This window comes from Hypanus sabinus, chromosome 8, assembly GCF_030144855.1.
Source record: "Hypanus sabinus isolate sHypSab1 chromosome 8, sHypSab1.hap1, whole genome shotgun sequence".
Taxonomy (NCBI): Eukaryota; Metazoa; Chordata; class Chondrichthyes; order Myliobatiformes; family Dasyatidae; genus Hypanus; species Hypanus sabinus.
In genome coordinates this window covers 135,381,207-135,398,826 of record NC_082713.1, presented here as the reverse complement: position 1 = coordinate 135,398,826, position 17,620 = coordinate 135,381,207, and the positions used below count along the sequence as shown (strand labels likewise).

Here is a 17,620-nt window from a genome sequence, read left to right as displayed (position 1 = left end):
CTTGCCAGCAAATCCAGGCATACACAGAACTACCTTACGCACTTTAAAATTTGTCTGTTGAGCAGTCCAGGGCCATAAGAATGGTTTGAGGATGGGGTCTCAGGATCCACCACCAGCAGTCTCAGTCACCGCTCATAGACTATATTGCTTTGCAACACAGCCGTGCAGAATATTTGGCCCCATCAGATCAGAAGTAACTGTGGCTGTAAGAATTTTAGAGGAGCAAGCAGGCAGAATCTAGTATGATCCAGCCCACTGCTACTTTGTGATTCGTTACAAGTCATTATGTAAAGTGGTCACCCTGAAGTGAAGACTTCCGTCACACCTCATTACCCATGTGGAACTTGACCCAAGCAGAGGTATATTCAGTTACTTGTACCACCACCGTCAACAATATATATTTACTATAGTAACTGATTTAATGATTTGTGGTAGATTAGAAAGTTAACTGATAAAACATTTAACAATTTATGAATAACCTCTACAAGGTTATTCATAAATTGAAGGTTAGGTTTAAGCATAACTTCATTGTGATGTTCCATTCATCTTAACCCATGTTACCAATGACATCTGGCATATCAATAAACAGAAACTTATGTTGAGAAAGCAGTATACTCATTATTCATTGTTATTTAAATGCTGAATTCATAGTGGTTATATTCTGCTTTAAATAATATCTTTAAGCATCATAGACTTATTTAATGAGTACTAAGAAAAAATAATGACTGCAACATAATGGTCAGGGATGATTTAGATATGCAATACAGTAACCCTCTCCTGCAGGGCAGCTCTCACTCTTCTGTGTAGAAATTCACAGAGCTGTTAAACCAAAATTTGTTTCATATTAAAAAAAAAGCTCTTATATTTTCACAATCATCTTTATTCCTACTATATATATTCTCCCTCCTATCATTTCCCCAACATTCTGTTCTTATACTTTCTGAGGAATAATAAGCAAACCCCTAAATCTATTGTATAAACATAGGAAAAGAAACAGACCTGTTGAAAATGCTGGGTACTTTTAAAGGCTAATGGCATTGAAAGATTTCTAGTTTTAGAAACATAGAAAACCTACAGCACAATGCAGGCCCTTCGGCCCACAATGCTGTGCCGAACATGTCCTTACTTTAGAAAATTATCTAGGGTTACCAATAGCTGTCTAGTTTTCTAAGCTCCATGTACCTATCCAGGAGTCTCTTAAAAGAGTTTTTTTTTTAATTTTAAAATAAAAGAGTTTTTTTTATTTTAAAATTAAAGAGTGTAGCAAAATGGAAGAAACATTTATAATTGAAGTTCTAAGCAGGGAGAGTTAATTATCTCTGCTCAGTAGCTACAATATCATTTCACAGTCAAAAAACCTTAGGATCAAGGGCTAGTTTACAGGCTTGAGCATAAACAAAACTGACTAATGGATTTTTACAGTATCTCATGAGTAAAATTTCTGTCTTTTGGAATGAGATGTTTAATCAAAAGCCCTCAATTCTCACAAGAAGATGAAACAGCATGGAGCACAAAAGTTATCCCAAATATCCTGGCCAGCAATTTTCCCTCAGATGTTATTACTAAAATAAATATCTCAATGCTACTTGGGATAACCTCATGTATAGAAATTGACAACTGTATTTTCAGATTAATTAAAAATTGGGTTATCCTGGGGTTATGAAAATGTCTATATAAATGCAGTTTTGTCATTTCTTTAATGCTTTGTTGCATTTTAATGGAATTTCTTAGCATAGAAAATATCTTGTTATTATTCCAGGTGGCTGAGGTTTTAAGTGTTAAATTCAAGGCCCCACTTACATTATTTTATTTTTAAATACAACCAAGTACTAGTGACATAGCTGCATTTACCTGTATATTGTAGAACACTTCATTGTCTCCATTATGAGGACCATAACATGTAAAGTCTTCAACACTAAGCTATGAAGCAAACAAAGTCAATGAGTACATAGCACAAAATGTTTAGTAAGAAATGCAGCATAAATTTTAATGTCATAAAAAGCTACTACTAACCTCATTCTGAAGAAATAGAATAACATTCTGGGACTCTTGGTTAAAAATTGGTTTCAGGAATGTATGTAGATCTTTGTTTCCAATGATATGACCTTCATGAGTTGCATTTTTCAAATTCCATAAAGAGCTATAAGTGATCAAGAACATTTCAAAAAGGCTTTGTACTTCTTTTAAAGATAATATTTATAAAGATTTATAAAGTATTATGAAGATCATATTTAACTATAAATATAATTTAATGTACTGGAGAAGCTAATTTTCCTATTTCACTATGATCAGTATAATCAGTTAATGTTTTACTGAAAATAACATGTATAAGTGAAAATTGAAACATTTAACATTAACATGTGCATTCATTTCTGAATATTTTCTTTAATTCTAGCTGAATTGCAATATTAGCTGTAGAAAACACGTGGTCTTAAAATTGACATGAAAATTAAATATGCTTGTAATTTAGTGCTACTACATACTGCATATCTACAAAAAGGTCATTATTCCTTCCTTTAAATATATAAATCCCTTCTTTATTTTTCCCCTCACTAGTAGGTTTAACAACTAGTAAACACAAAGTACACTGCAGATGCTGTGGTCAAATCAACACGTACAAACAAGCTGGATGAATTCAGCAAGTCAGGCAGCATCCATTCATCGAAGGGTCTTGGCCCGAGACGTTGACTGCTCATTTCAACGGATGCTGCCCGACCTGCTGAGTTCATCTAGCTTGTTTGTACAGGTAGGTTTAACAACTGCAACCTAATAATACACCAAAAACAATGTCTTTTTAAAAGCTGATGATCACATGAAAACCATTGTTAAAACATAATGAATACTTGCTTCTCAAACATTCCTCTACTACTTATGATTTGGAAACAGATTTCTCCTTGTGAAACTATTTGTATAGATATTTAACTTTGGGTATCCAGAGGCTTCTGTGACAGCAGCTACCAAATAAATAACCTGGGTCACTTAGGATGATAGTTGGACATGAGCCTTATCACCTCGAAGTTCCTCTCTAAATAGCATCTTATCCTGTGTATGCATTGTTCTTCTTTCATTTAACTCAATATAATGGTGCAGTTAGGTACCTAAACATTGCTCATACAGTAAACATGCTAGAAAAAGTTAAATCAAACAAGTGAATATTTAATGATGTGTTTTGAATAATTACTGCAAAGTCAATTCTCTAGCTCTAAAAGATCTACTTTATAGATACAATCACATACTTTTAAGAAATTTTAAGCACATAACTCTCTTTTAATTCCATTGCCCCTTCCCAGTACTTATTTCCGATTCTGTATATAACTTAATTCTACTTTCTCTTTCCTGGTTTAGAATCTCCATGTCCCAGTGAGATTTCTTCAGTCTAACTCATTGAAAAGTGCTATACCTTGTCCAGCTCTCACACATTATAAATTCAATACAGAAGGTGCAACATTGGATTATAGACAAATCTGTGTTCAAAACCCTGTATATATTCCATGAGCAGGCACGTCATTTCATCCATAGCATTAAAAATGCTGTTCAAAATTGTATAGGATAATGTAATAAAATTGCTTAACAAGCAATAAAATATCAAAAAATTATTAATTCTGATGATCCTAAAATTCTGGGGTTTATAGTGCATGCACTTCAAAGACAAATAATTGCAAGATACTGAAGATCATTTGGTTCTGAATGGTGCCATCATAAATTTGTCAAGATGCATTCATTGTAAAAATTAATAGACCAGTTTTTAAAAAAGCAGGTGAATTCATCATAATGTAATTCTGTGCATAACATATATGTTAGGGCATACTCTGAAGTGAATATAGCAAATATTAATTTCAACAGCAGCCATTCTTCAGATTTGAAAGTGGATTGCAGACAGAATTTAAACTGCGGCTCTGAACAATGGACTTCCTGGAGCTACAGGTTGGGGCATTCGCAAAGAAAGAAACACTCCACTTCGACCTCAGATGTCTGCCTGTGCCTGAATGCGGCCTAGAGTCAGTGGGGATTAATAATCATTCTGGGTGTCTGGAGTGTGGGTGCAAAGGAGGTGTTTGAAAGTTATATGTAATTCAAAGGAAGCATTGCAGATACAGTACATTGTAGAATTGTCCAGCTGTTAGCTTTGATCTTTAGCATATAAAAAGTATTGTCTGACCAGGCCCCTACTTCCAAGAGTGTCTCAAATGCTGAATAAAACACTTCTATATCCACTATCTTCAGTGTCTCTCCAGGGACGTTGGTAATAATTATAACAACATACATTTGAATTTCTTTAACTGTTTTAATCAGACATCTGTTTTACCTCTAATCAAAAAGATCTCTGGACACAAACATATATTCAAATTAATTTGATCTTGTTATAGTATTGTTTTGGGTGGCAGAATGGAGATATCTATCAAAGGAGGTGTAAGATGTTCCTTCCCTCTGCTGGTCTGTAGGTCAACCTTGGGCAAGGTCTGGCAACTGCTTAGCCCCCGATCAGAGTCACAATGAGCTGTGGGAGCTGGTAGTGTATGGTCATATGAGTAGCTGAAGCATATCCTGGTTATGTGACTACTGATGCCAGAGAGACAATCTGCATTGATACTGATTGGGGTCACCGGTCTTGTAAAGACACTGGCCAGAAGAAGGCAATGGCAAACCACTTCTGTAGAAAAATGTGCAAAGAATAATCATAATAATGAGACCATGACCACCTTCATCATACAACATGGCACATAATGATGTTGATGATAATTGTACTGCATGATGAATCCACTGCAAAAGCAGCAATTATGTTATCTTGAATATGTGATTCTCACTATTCGAACTTTTCTTTGCCAGAGACTTCCAATAAAATCTCCATCAATGATATTTCTACCTTGATACTTAATCATTCATAAACAGCTCCCCATAGAAACACATCTTTCATTTGAAAATTGTATTCATCCATTACTTTAGCATTTCATGATCTACACTGACTTCCTATTTCTCAGTATCACAAATTTTAAACCTCATCCTTCTGTTGAAACTTCATCACAGATTTCCATTGCCTTATTTCCATTCCTCAAAGTTACCTTCAGGGTAATCCATTCTTCTGGCTTTAGCTCTTTGTGTTTGCATCCCTCTCCCTTTTGTAGCATTAACCACATACACACCATGTTGTGTATCAATGGCATACAAAAGGCACCTCAAAGAAACAATAAAGAAAGTTTTGAATGTGCTCAAGTTTATTGAGGAGAGATTGGGGAGAAGCAGACAGAAGTGCAACGGAAAAGCTAAGCCCAGAGATAATGATAGCTTACACTCAGAGGCCATCTTATTAGGTACCTCTGGTGTCTAACAAAGTGGACATTAAGGGTATATACATGATGTTCTGCTTCAAGTTGCACTTCAAGATTGACATACAGTGAGTTCAGAGATGCTCTTCTGCACGTCACTGTTGTAACATATGGTTATTTGAATTATTGTCAACTTCCTGTCAGCTTGAACCAGTCTCCTCTGACCTCATTCATTAACAAGGTGTTTTGGCCCACAGAACTGGATTTTGGACCAATGAATTTTATTTTGCTTTTGTTTTGGACTATTCTTTGTAAATTCTAGGGATTGCTATTTGTGAAAATCTCAGAAAGTCAGCAGTTTCTGAGATACACAAATCACCCCATCTGGTTTCAACAGCCATTCTATGGTCAAAGTTACTTAGGTCACGTTTCTTCCCCATTCCAGTGTTGATCTGAACAACAATGGAACCTCTTGACTAAGTCTAAGTGTTTTTAAGCATTGAGTTGCTACCACATGATTTACTGATAAGATATTTGCATTGGTGAGCTGGCATACCTAATAAAGTGCAATTGACTGTATATGAATGCTTCAGCAGCATTTCACTTGAGGCAGGGGTAGAGACAAGCAATGCCACGTGCATAGTAATTGCCTATACATATGGCATTAAAAACACATTTCAGAGTCATATCTGATACCCATTGTTGCAATCAATCTGCTTCGTGTTTGAACAAAGAACAGGGTGGAGCTAGTGGGAACAGACAAAAGTTTGTAGTAGGGAATGCAGGCAACACATTCTGGTATATGTTCAGACACGTTATGGAATTTCCTTATAACTTCTCCACCAAGTTCTTCCTTTAAGGGGTATGTAGGACAAACAGGCTACATGCTCACTATAGAGAAGATGAAGTGGAATAAAGGATCTCAGGTCGGTGACACAAATTGCTGAACATTATAGAATAAAGAAAACAAATATTCAGATTTTCACTTCCAGCAACATATAAATAAGAAGAGCTATCATGCTAAACTTGCTTAGAACTTTGCTAAATAACACAGCACAGCATTGTATTATATAAAGTTTACAGACACTGGAGAACTGAAAAAAAAAGATCCAACCACAAAGAGGGGATAATGATCAAAAATGATTGAACAGGTTGGGAATGTTTCTCCGAAAAAGAGAACGCTTCAGGTTGGATGAATACAGGTCTTCATGAGTAAGCCTGCCTTAAAAAAAAATTAGTGTTATGGGTTGACAGATGTCTGGGAGCTGTGCATTGGCTGCAAGTCCAAAACTTAGGATCATAAATGTGAAATAATTCTTAACTTACTTTGGTAATCAGACTTCATTGTATCTGCTTCAGCTCAATGTCTACTTTATTAATCATACTGCTGTGAAGTACTTCACTGATTAAGCTGTTGTGAAATTTTCTACATTGAAGCAATTTTATAAATTAAGCTGCAGCTGGCAGCCAAAGGTATTTAGTTCTCTTTTAATTTTTATAATTTATGAACTTTGCTTAAGGTTGCTTGCCAACAGCTTGAAAGCACTATAAAAGTTTGGCTAAGTTGTGAAGTTTATTTCTCTGCAGATATACTGGCTGCAGAGGCTGCAAAATGATTAGACCGTGGGGAACTTTGTTCTGTTAATGCCTTCTGTTTCTGACAATAGCCAGGTGTGTCTGTTTTGGTATTTTGGGTTAGGTATGCAGAATATCTGAAAAATGGGATTAGGAAAGTGAGTATAATAGTGACTCATTTTGGGTACAATTTTCAAAAAGTTCATTTACATAATTGCACAATCTTTGGTTTGCTATAACAGATTTTACCAAGATTGTCCTGGGATAACTGGGATAAGTGAAAGCTCGACCTCATAATTTTGATATTTATAATTACTACATTTGCAAAGTAGTTAACTTTGTGAAACTATTTGAGACTTCTAAAGTTTGTGTTAAAATGGAATATAATCTGTGTATTTAATTCTCATTGTTTTATCCTCTCCCTAAATATCAAGCACAACTTGCAAATTGTGGAAATCTTACAAGCTCCAAACTACAGGCTGATTTTGATAAATTACTACATCAATCAGCAACTCCCAGAAATGTTAAAAAAAATTCAGTAAGGAAACCAACATCCCAGAAGTTCATGAACTGTCGTTGCAATGCTGGATTTAATGCAGTGGAATTTATTTACTAACCTAATTTTATAGATACAAACAAAATCTCCACCTAAAGTTACAAAAAAACTTCAGACCATCTATTGTAACGTACAGTAGGTCAATATTTTTATTCAGCTTTTTGTACAACACATGCAATTTTAAAATGCAGAGTAGACTATAGAACACTAAAATGGTGCTTCTAAAAATTAAGGAGAACTTGAAAGGAAGGGCTCAGACCAAAGAGGAAGGGTGAAAATATTTTAGCAACAAGATACTTGCTAAAGAGAAATGAAACAAAAGTAATAATAATGACTAATGTAAGAAAGGGAAGTGGGCAGTTGTCTTTTCAATCTTTACCAGTAAATCATGTCTGCCTTTATATTTCTTTGGTTATTTTATTATGAACTCACCCAAGTATTCTAATGAAGGTCATAGAAATCTTTCATCACATTTCTTATGTTCTGCTTTTTGAACTGGTTTTAGGAAATGAAAGCAGATACTGTACACAATTACTGCCTGTTACCAGTTAATCAGGTATATATGCAGAAACAGCCACACTGAACAGGGAAGAATCATTTTACTGAATATCAAGAAGTTTACAGTTCAAACAGAACTCTGGTATTAACTTTTTTTCTGTAAAATCCTTTTAAACAAGAGGGAAAGTATAATTTTGGATAGCTTTCTACTAGTTTTGCAAGGATTAATATTAATACTATTGTCAAAACCTGTGAATTCTACAAATGAAAACTAATGAAAGAAATCCTGTTTTGTTATTTTTGATTGCTTTTTGTTTTCTGTGAAATGTCTTGTTGAACCTCTGGGAAAAAAATTACTTACAGGCACATGTCAGGGAAGCAGGAATAATGGATCATTTATGCATGTTATCTAAATATTGTACAATGGTAGGCTTTCATCAATTATGATTTGATTGAAAGGTAAAGAATTCTCAAAATACTAAATGTCCTACATGTCCATTCCGAACTTCAGATTCCATTCCTCACTTCGGTGGTGTGTGTTACAATGAAATCACTGGACCAAACCTTAAAGGATAACAGTCAGATTCACAGCCATTCTCCACTAACTCACAAAAGGAGCAGGGAGTGCACTTTCAATGCCCTTTACCACTCAAGTTACAATAATGAATATGAGCAAATGTGTGGGAGTCTGGGACCTAGTACCTCCAGCCCGCACATAAAAAAATACTGTTGATATTCCCCAAGGTTGACAAAAGCTGCTGAATTGCAATAGTTTAAAAGCCTATTGCAATTATTTTAAACCTTATTACATTTAAGTAGTTCAAAATGGTCTGCAAGCTATATACTTTTAAAATCATAATCCATCAGATCACAACAGTTTTGTTTAATACTGGTTTTGCTCAGACCAGTGTTGTTTTAATTCTAATTGTAATACTCTATTGTACAATGTATTTCAACAGAATACTTTGATTTCTTTTTTATCAGCCTCTTAATACAGTCATTAGGACTTTGAGGTTCACTCATGTTATCACCATTGCATTTGACCTTGAAATCAGTGAGCTTACTGATCCTGCATCAGTTCTGACACAGAGTTCTTGAGGAGATTTCATAATGTATTTGCACAGCTAAGTCCATGCTTCCCAATGGTGTCCACATGGAGCCCAGCCGTAGAGTTAATTTACAGAATCGGTGTTAGAACGTTTAGGACTTTTCCATGCAAGTACATGTGACATCTCAATTTCCTTGACATTTAAATAAGGTCAACATTGGTAGTTTGCCACACAAGTATTTACTTTAACACATGATCAGGCCATATGGAACAGTTACAATGAACCAGGGCATGATCGCTGCCGACACTCAGTCCTTGCAATAATTCCCAGGCACACATCCTAGCTGTGACACCCACAGGACAGAGTGTCCTAGAGGTCTCCACTTCACAGCCCCAGTAATGCCCTGATGGCCTCCCACTTCCCCTAGACATGAAAGGCACTATTCCATTGTTTTAAGTGATATTGTACTTTAAAATACATTGCACCACTTAAACATATCTGTTGTAACTACCTCCATAATCACCCCTGGCAGCACATTCCAGATACCTACAACTCTGAGTGAAAAAAAAACTTGATCTGCACATCCTGTTTGAACTTTCTCCCTTACTTATTAGTTGTATGCCCTCTATAGTACTAGACATTTTGACTCTGGGAAAAGAAAATACTGGATATTTATTCATGCCTCTCTTAAATTTATAAACTTCTATCAGGTCTCTTCTCCGTCTCTGCTGCTCCAGAGAAAACAACCTTAGTTTGTTCAACAACTCCTTGTGTCACATGCCCTCTAATCCAGGCAGAATCCTGGTAAAATTCTTCTGCACTATCTTTAAAGCCTCCACATACTCCAGAAATCTGGATGCAGCCTAACTAGAATTCAACAAAGCTGCAACATAGCTTCCTGGCTGTTGAATTCAATACCTCAACTAATAAAGGTAAGCGTGCGATTTGCCTTCTTTACCACCCGACCAACTTGTGCAGCCCTTTTAATGAACTGTGGACTTGGACCCCAAGATTCCCCATACATCAACACCTGTTAGGCTCCTGCCATTAACTGTATACTTTCCCTTTATGTGGCTTGTTGCCTCTTTTTCTTGTGGCATTGCAGTATGACATACAAACAAAGTTGTTCTATTTTGAAGCAGAAATTTACACAGACTTCCATTAAAATAGATTTGGGATTTCTTTCCGGACAACATTCAAAAAATAACTATTTCTGTTTAACTATGACTTCTGCTTAGCTTCTGAATTTGTTTTACAGCAGCTATAGGGCAATAATACATTGTCATGGATATAAGGAAGTTGCAACTTCGTAACTTCCTAGATTGAAAAACACTAATTGTATTAATTAGATATTGTACAAAAACTCACCTAAATGTTGACCACACTAGGACAGGAACGTGATCCACGGCAGAAGTACCCTGAAAGAGGTGAATTAAAGTGCACCATAGTAGTGGCTGCAAACACCAACGATCTGAAGCCATGGAACTTTCAACAGGACTTGCCTCCGATCAAAACACACTGAAAGTGAAAATGTGTATACGCTTAAAATAAAACAAGCCCTGCTGATCACATCTGCAACTTACAGATTTAACTTGTTTTTTCTGGTGCCTTCTTGCTTTCATATAAACATTACTGAACATGGACAGGGAAAGAAAATTTAATTAAATAGCAAATTGGAGAATACAAAAGATGAAAAGCAATTTGGAAATTTCTACTGCGATGTGAGCAATGTCAGACAAAAGGCACGTGAATGATGTTGCAATCAGAAATGATTAACTTGTTCACCACCAAAATAATCTTACTTAAAGAATGTCTTCCACTTCCCATTCGTGTTTAATTTTTAACTTTTCAGCAATCCTCCAACAAAGAATAGAGAAATAAAAGATTCTCTTTTAATTTAAAGAATATAATAAATTTACAGAAGTAAAGAATTGAGAAAAAAGACAAATGTATAAGTTTTTAAAATATACTTAAGCAAAAATCTTCTGCTGAATATTTCCTCTGGGTCATATATTGTAAAAATATAAATTTGTAGTTCATAAATTGTCCATAATCTTATTAGAACATGCACATAAAATGTTATTTATGTTTTTTAATAAAAGTACTTCTTTGCATAAATCCCTCTAAATTTAGGATTCCCATATAAGCATGTCCCAAGTTTAGTAGCTACTTAGTGTGAACTTGCGGCAATATGCCATCACCTAAACTTGCTATTCTTTCTACTGGAACTGTACCAGATTGAAGGATCAAGGAGTTTTTTGTAGACAGAAAAAATTGTACTGAGCTGTGTTTACCTTCAGAACTTACTACAAGCTGACATCAAAAGGGGAGTGACTCACACTAAAATGAATGCCCATCGATCCAAAGTTGTTGGTGGTTGTATATTGCTTTGCATCTATTTTTCTCCCCTTAACTCTACCAAACATACTGAATGCATAAAGAGCAATGGATTTACAACATCAAGCTTCAATGCCCATGACACCATAGGGGCTGGATACACTTCTACTTGTGTTCTACTATATGTCCAAAGGTCATTGGTTTTTTCTGGAGATTATGGGCTTGTTGTTATGCAGAATCCAAGCAAGGTGATATTATATGTAAACTGCTGGAGCCACATAGTTGAAGTCAATCTGAACAGGTTCCAGACAGCCCACCATGCAGCCCTCTCCTTTGTCTCCCTGCTGGACCATTCATTTCAATGCAGATGACCAGCTGGTATGGACTTACGAAATTTTTAGGTTATAAGTTTAAAATAATTTGAATTTAACTTAATGTTTTTGTTTAATTGACATTAAAAGTTTTCCAAATTATTTTTTATAAAATATTTTTTATTGAATTTTCAAATGGTTACAGAAGGAAAAAAAAATTATCAACACTTCCTTCCTCCCCCCTAACATATCCTAGTTTTCTAAATTATTAATAATACATTAGTTATCCTTAATTGTGTATTTTGTAACAGCTTTTAAAAGTCGGAAGCATTCATAAACATTATGCAGTATTGCATAGGTCCAGGACTTTAGTTAGGATCTGCCAGTTTTAAAAGAACAATGCTGTCTCATACCATCTGCAAAGTATCAGGGAGTTGTGACTTGTTCCAGTTGCAACTGGAAGCACTTAGCAGTTTTCAGTCCTAAATTTCCAACACTGAACTTGAGTATTAATGTGGGGCATGTGGGGACTAGTACAGAAGTCATGCGGGAGCTGCCAACAAAAATTGACAGACGGCCATGGCATTCCAGAAACACAGCCAGAAATGAGCAGCTGTACTTTAAAATCACTCTGTAATGGCTTCAAACCTTAAAGAGCTTTACAACTTTTCAAACACTTTGTTTTGTTGTATAACATCATTATTATATACTTAGTAGCTGGGAGGATACACATTGTATTGCAAAGAGAGGCAGGAAGGCAAAGGGGGCGGCATTGCCCTGTTGGTAAAAAATGAAATCAAATCGTTAGAAAGAGGTGGCATAGGGTCAGAAGCTGCTGAATCATTGTGGATAGAACTAAGGAACTGAAAGGGTAAAAAAGACCCTGATGGAAGTTGTTTACAGACAGCCAAACAATTGTAAGGATGTGGCCTACAAATTACAGCAGGGGATGGAAAATACAATAGTCGTGAAGGACTTAAATATGCAGGTAGATTGAGAAAATCAGGTTGGTGCTGGATTGCAGGACGGGGTATTTCTAGAGTGCCTACAAAATGGCTTTTTTGAACAGCTTGTGGTTGAACCCACTAGAAGAACAGCTATCCTGGATTGGGTGTTGTGCAATGAACCAGAACTGATCAGAGAGCTTAAGGTGAAAGAACCCTAAGGGGAACAGTGATCATAATATGACTGAAATCACCCTGAAATCTGAGAAGGAGAAGCTAAAGTCAGATGCATCAGGATTACATTGGAATAATGGGAATTATAGAGGCATGAGAGAGGAGTTGAATTGACTGGAAACAGACACTGGCAACTTGGAAGCCACAGGATATATACATCCCAAAGAGGAAGAAGCCAACATAAAAGCCAAAGAGAGGGCAAATTTAGTGGGAAGTTAGAGGATTGGGATCCTTTTAAAAATCATCAAAATGAAACTAAAAAAGTCATTAAGAAGGTAAAGATGGAATACGAAAGTAAGCTAGCCAATAATAGTAAAGAGGATACCAAAATTTCCTTAGATACATAAAGTATAAAAGAGAGGCGAGAGTGGATATTGGGCTGCTGGAAAATGATGCTGAATAGGTAGTAATGGGGGAAAATGAAATGGCGGATTAACTAAATGAATATTTTGCATCAGTCTTCACACTGTAAGTATGCTGGAAGTTCCGGGTGTCAGGTGAAATGAAGTGTGTGAAGTTACCATAACTAGAGAGGTTCTTGGGAAACTGAAAGGTCTGAAGGTAAATAAATCACCTGGACTGAGTGGTGTATACCCCAGAGTTCAGAAAGATGTGGCTGAAGAGATTGTGGAGGCATTAGTAATGATCTTTCAAACATCACTAAGTTCTGGAATGTTTCTGGAAGACTGGAAAAGTGCAAATGTCACTCCACTCTTCAAGAAAGGGGAGAGGCAGAAGAAAGGAAACTTCAGGCCAATTAGTCTGACCTCAATTGTTGGGAAGATCTTGGAGTTGATTATTAAGGATAAGGCATATGATAAAGTAGGATGTAGTCAGCATGGTTTCCTCATGGGAAAATCTTGCCTGACATACCTGTTGGAATTCTTTGAAGAAACAGCAAGCAGGATAGACCAAGGAGAATCAGTTGATGTTGCATACTTAAATTTTCAGAAGGCCTTTGATAAGATGCCACACATGAGGCTGTTTATCAAGCTACAAGCCCATGGAATTAGAGGAAAGATTCTAGCATGGATAAAGCAATGGATGATTGGCATGAGGCAAAGAGTGGGAATAAAAGGAGCCTTTTCTGACCAGCTGCCAGTCACTAATGGTGTTCCACAGGGGTCTGTGTTGGGACTTATTCTTTTTACATTATATGTTAATGATTTGTATGATGGAATTGATGGCTTTGTTGTAAAGTTTGTAAACAATATGAAAATAGATGGAGGGGTAGGTTGTTTTGAAGAAGTAGAGAGGCTACAGAAGGACAAACAGATTAGGAGAATGGACAAAAATGGCAAATGAGATAAAGTTTTAGGATGTGTATGGTCATGTACTTTGGTAGAAAAAATTAGAGGGTTGACTATTTTCAAAATGGAGAGAAAATACAAAAAACTGAGGTGCAAATACGTTTGTATTTGGGAGCCCTTGTGCAGGATTCCCTAAAGGTTAATATATAGATTGAGTCTGTGATGAGAAAGGCAAATGCCATGTTAGCATTCATTTCAAGAGGACGAAAATATAAAAGCAAGGATGTAATGTGGAGACTTTATAAAGCACTGGTGATGTCTCACTTGGAGTATTGTGAGCAGGTTTGGCTCCTTACCTTAGAGGGGATGTGCTGAAACTTGGAGAGGGATTAAAGAAGGTTCAAGAAAATGAATGGCCTGTCATATGAAGAGCATTTGCTGGCTCTGAGCCTGTATTCACTAGAATTCAGAAGAGTGAGTGGTGACCTCATTGAAACCTATCCAATGGTGAAAGGCCTGATAGAGTAGATGTGGAGAGGAGGGATGTTTCTTATGGTGGGTGCATCCAAGTCCAGAGGACACAGCTTCAGAATAGAAAGGCATCCTTTTAGAATGGAGATGAGGAAGAATTTCTTTAGCCTAAGGGTGGTGATTATTTGCCACAGGCAGCTGTGGAGGCCAAGTGTTTATGTATATTTAAGGCAGAGGCCGATAGACTGTTGATTGGTCCGGGCATGAAGGTATATGGAGAAAAGGCAGGAGATTGGAGGTCGGAGGAAAATTGGATCAGCCATGATGAAAATTGGATCAGCCATGATGAAAATTGGATCAGCCATGACACGATGGGAAAAATGGCCTAATTCTGCTGCTATATTTTATGGTCTTATGGTCTAATATAGACCATAAGACACAGGAGCAGAATTAGGCCATTCAGCTCATCGAGTCTGCTCCACCATTTCGTCATTGCTGATCTAATATCCTCTCAACCCCATTCCCCTGCTAGTACAAGCTATTAAAGTGACAATTTTAAAAATGCATCAGGTTTGGAAATAATTTGGAAAGTTTTAAAGATTATAAATAATCAGTAGATTATTGCAGTAAAAGATTAACCGAAGATTGTCAATGCTTGGAACACTTCTGTTGTGTGATTTTCTTTTAACTAAACTCCTTTAATTTCCTCTTTCCAATTCTTCCTTGATGGTCACCGAAGTCTGTTAATTCACAAGGTTTCTGTCTGGGTACTTCTTGAAGAATCTCAAAGAATCACTGGACCATTGTTGGAGTCCACATAGAGTAGCAGAGCAACCTGACAGATGTAGATTCCTGAATTTCTAATAATGTTTGGGCCTCTCCAAGTTCTAAATGTTCCAATACAAACAGGTATAAATCAACCACTTGGCAAAAAATTATACACATTTACTAGCAAGTTCTTCTGTCTGAAGGCTGAGCCAGGAATATGGGTTACCAGATATGTAAATTTGTTTCTGCAATTTTTGGTATGGTTTCTTCTAGCCTCAGCATTCAAGATTCAGAAAATACATAGCAGCAAATTGTCAAAAATGGGTCTGTAGAAGGCAATTATGTAACTTACATGTGCAGCAGCAGTTAATGCTTGTAGTTTAAAACAGGCAGTAAATTCTGACTGATATGAAAATAGAAAGTAACATTAACGTGACAAGGAAAAGCTGAAGAATTCCTCTCCAAAAATAAAGAATGAAACATGGAGTTCATGATGACATCAGTACATATTATTCCATTTTGTTTTACCTACCTTTTCTAGTATTTCTGTGATTTCTTTCCCAGGTGACGTCATGCTACGAATCAAGTCAATAGATGACTACAATATCTGGAAAAAGGGTCTCTGGATATCAAACCAAAATTTACCCATACTTTCTGTGACTCCTAAGTATTTGTTCTCATATACTTTTTCTCTGCAGAATATAACTTCAATCTCAAACACCTTCAGTCAATGCTTCTCCAAAGTAATTAGATTCAGATGTAGAAATTCATCATGATAACAGAGATACTTTAAACTCTGTAACAAACTTAACTCATCCTGTTAACTTCATCCAAATTTTCAGTATCACCAACGAAGGAAGACCTCCCCAGTTCTAAGCAATATGCTTTTTGGCTTTACATTGAATCAGCTTAGCAATGCAACATTATGCTTCCTAGGTTTTGGCTGATGTTTTGTGACATGGGTTCACTGTAAACTTTAAGAAAATGGTTATTTTATTATGTTATACATGTTTCTAGAATATTTCCTATTGCTTGAAGCTGTACAAACATTATACCGCTATTTAAGAAGGGAGAGAGAAAATGGGAAACTGCCAATGTGTAAACCTTACATTGACAGCTGGAAAAATGCTGTCAATTATTAAATTCTGGCTGGTGGTGTAGTGGCATCAGTGCCGGACTTCGGAGCAAAGGCTCCCAAGTTCGAAAACAGCTGGCTCCCTCCCTTGCACGCTTTTCATCTGTGCTGGGTTGAGCGTCGAGCTAGCAACTCGGCCTCACAAAAACAAGAAAGCCTGCTAAAGAAAACGCCATAAAATGAGGGCATCCCCGATGACTCCATTCAGAGTTAAGGGCTTTATTCTTCTTCTTCAATTATAAAATATGTGATATTAAGATGCTTAGAAAAAAATAGAGTCACCATAGATTGATAAAAGGGATATGACATTTGATATCTTGGGTTTCTTTAAAGCATGTATTGAGAAAGAACTAGTCTATGGAATACATTTGGATTTTCAATAAGGTCCTACAAAGATCGATGAACAAGGTTAAAGCATATTTAACAGGGTGTAGTATTGGCATGGGTTGAGAGCTGGATAACAAATAGGAACCAAGGCTGTAACTATTGGAATAAGAGTGAGCAACTGTTCACAAACTGGCCGACAGGAATCAGATGTAACATTTCAAGTTTGGTGATAACATACTGCTGATGATGAATGTCAGAAATGATGAGATAAAGTGTAGTAGAATGTAGAAACGAAAGGTATTCTTGTAAAAGTAGGGTGAGATTGAGTAATAGTGATGTTTCAAACTTCCTTATGCACAAGTCATTGAAAGTTGTGTTTAGGCACAGCAGGCAACTACAATGATAAATGTTATCCTGCACTTTATGGCTGGAGCATTTGACTACAGGAACAAAGACAGCTTTTGACAGTTATATTAGACCACAGCTGGAGTTTTATAGAATATTTTAGTGAGGTATCTGCTTCAGAGGGAGTGCACCAAATGTTCACCAGACTGGCTCCTGTGAAGTGAAAGAGTAAGCTAGACCTCTATTCACTAGAGCTTATAAGAGATGACCTTCCATATAATTTCAAAATTCTTAGAGTGCTCCATATGAAAGATGTGGAGAGAATTTTACCCTGGCTAAAGAATTTAGAGCTAGGGATCACAATTTTGAAACATTGATAGGTCATTTACGAGACAGGGGAGGAAAAATTTCTTCATTCAGAACAGGGGCAATCTTTGAGAGTTTGTGGAGACTCGGTCATTGATTGTATTCATACTATATATTTTTTGTGAATATTAAGGGATCATAAAGATATGGGATAGAGAAAGAGCAGAAAAGTGATATAGAGGTAGATAAT

At 36.3% G+C, this 17,620-nt stretch overlaps 1 protein-coding gene across 1 annotated transcript in view; it reads right to left on the bottom strand.

The window, feature by feature from the left end:
* The window catches only part of LOC132398452 (V-type proton ATPase subunit S1-like), a 56,861-nt gene extending 45,608 nt beyond the window's left edge, over positions 1 to 11,253 (bottom strand). The window contains exons 1-4 of the mRNA XM_059977919.1: positions 11,237 to 11,253; positions 10,311 to 10,460; positions 2,014 to 2,140; positions 1,852 to 1,920 (exon numbers count right to left, since the gene is read on the bottom strand). Coding sequence (XP_059833902.1) covers positions 1,852 to 1,920; positions 2,014 to 2,140; positions 10,311 to 10,423 — 309 coding nt within the window. The 5' untranslated portion in view covers positions 10,424 to 10,460; positions 11,237 to 11,253. The remainder of the gene's footprint in view (positions 1 to 1,851; positions 1,921 to 2,013; positions 2,141 to 10,310; positions 10,461 to 11,236) is intronic.
* Between the last annotated feature and the right edge of the window lie 6,367 nt (positions 11,254 to 17,620).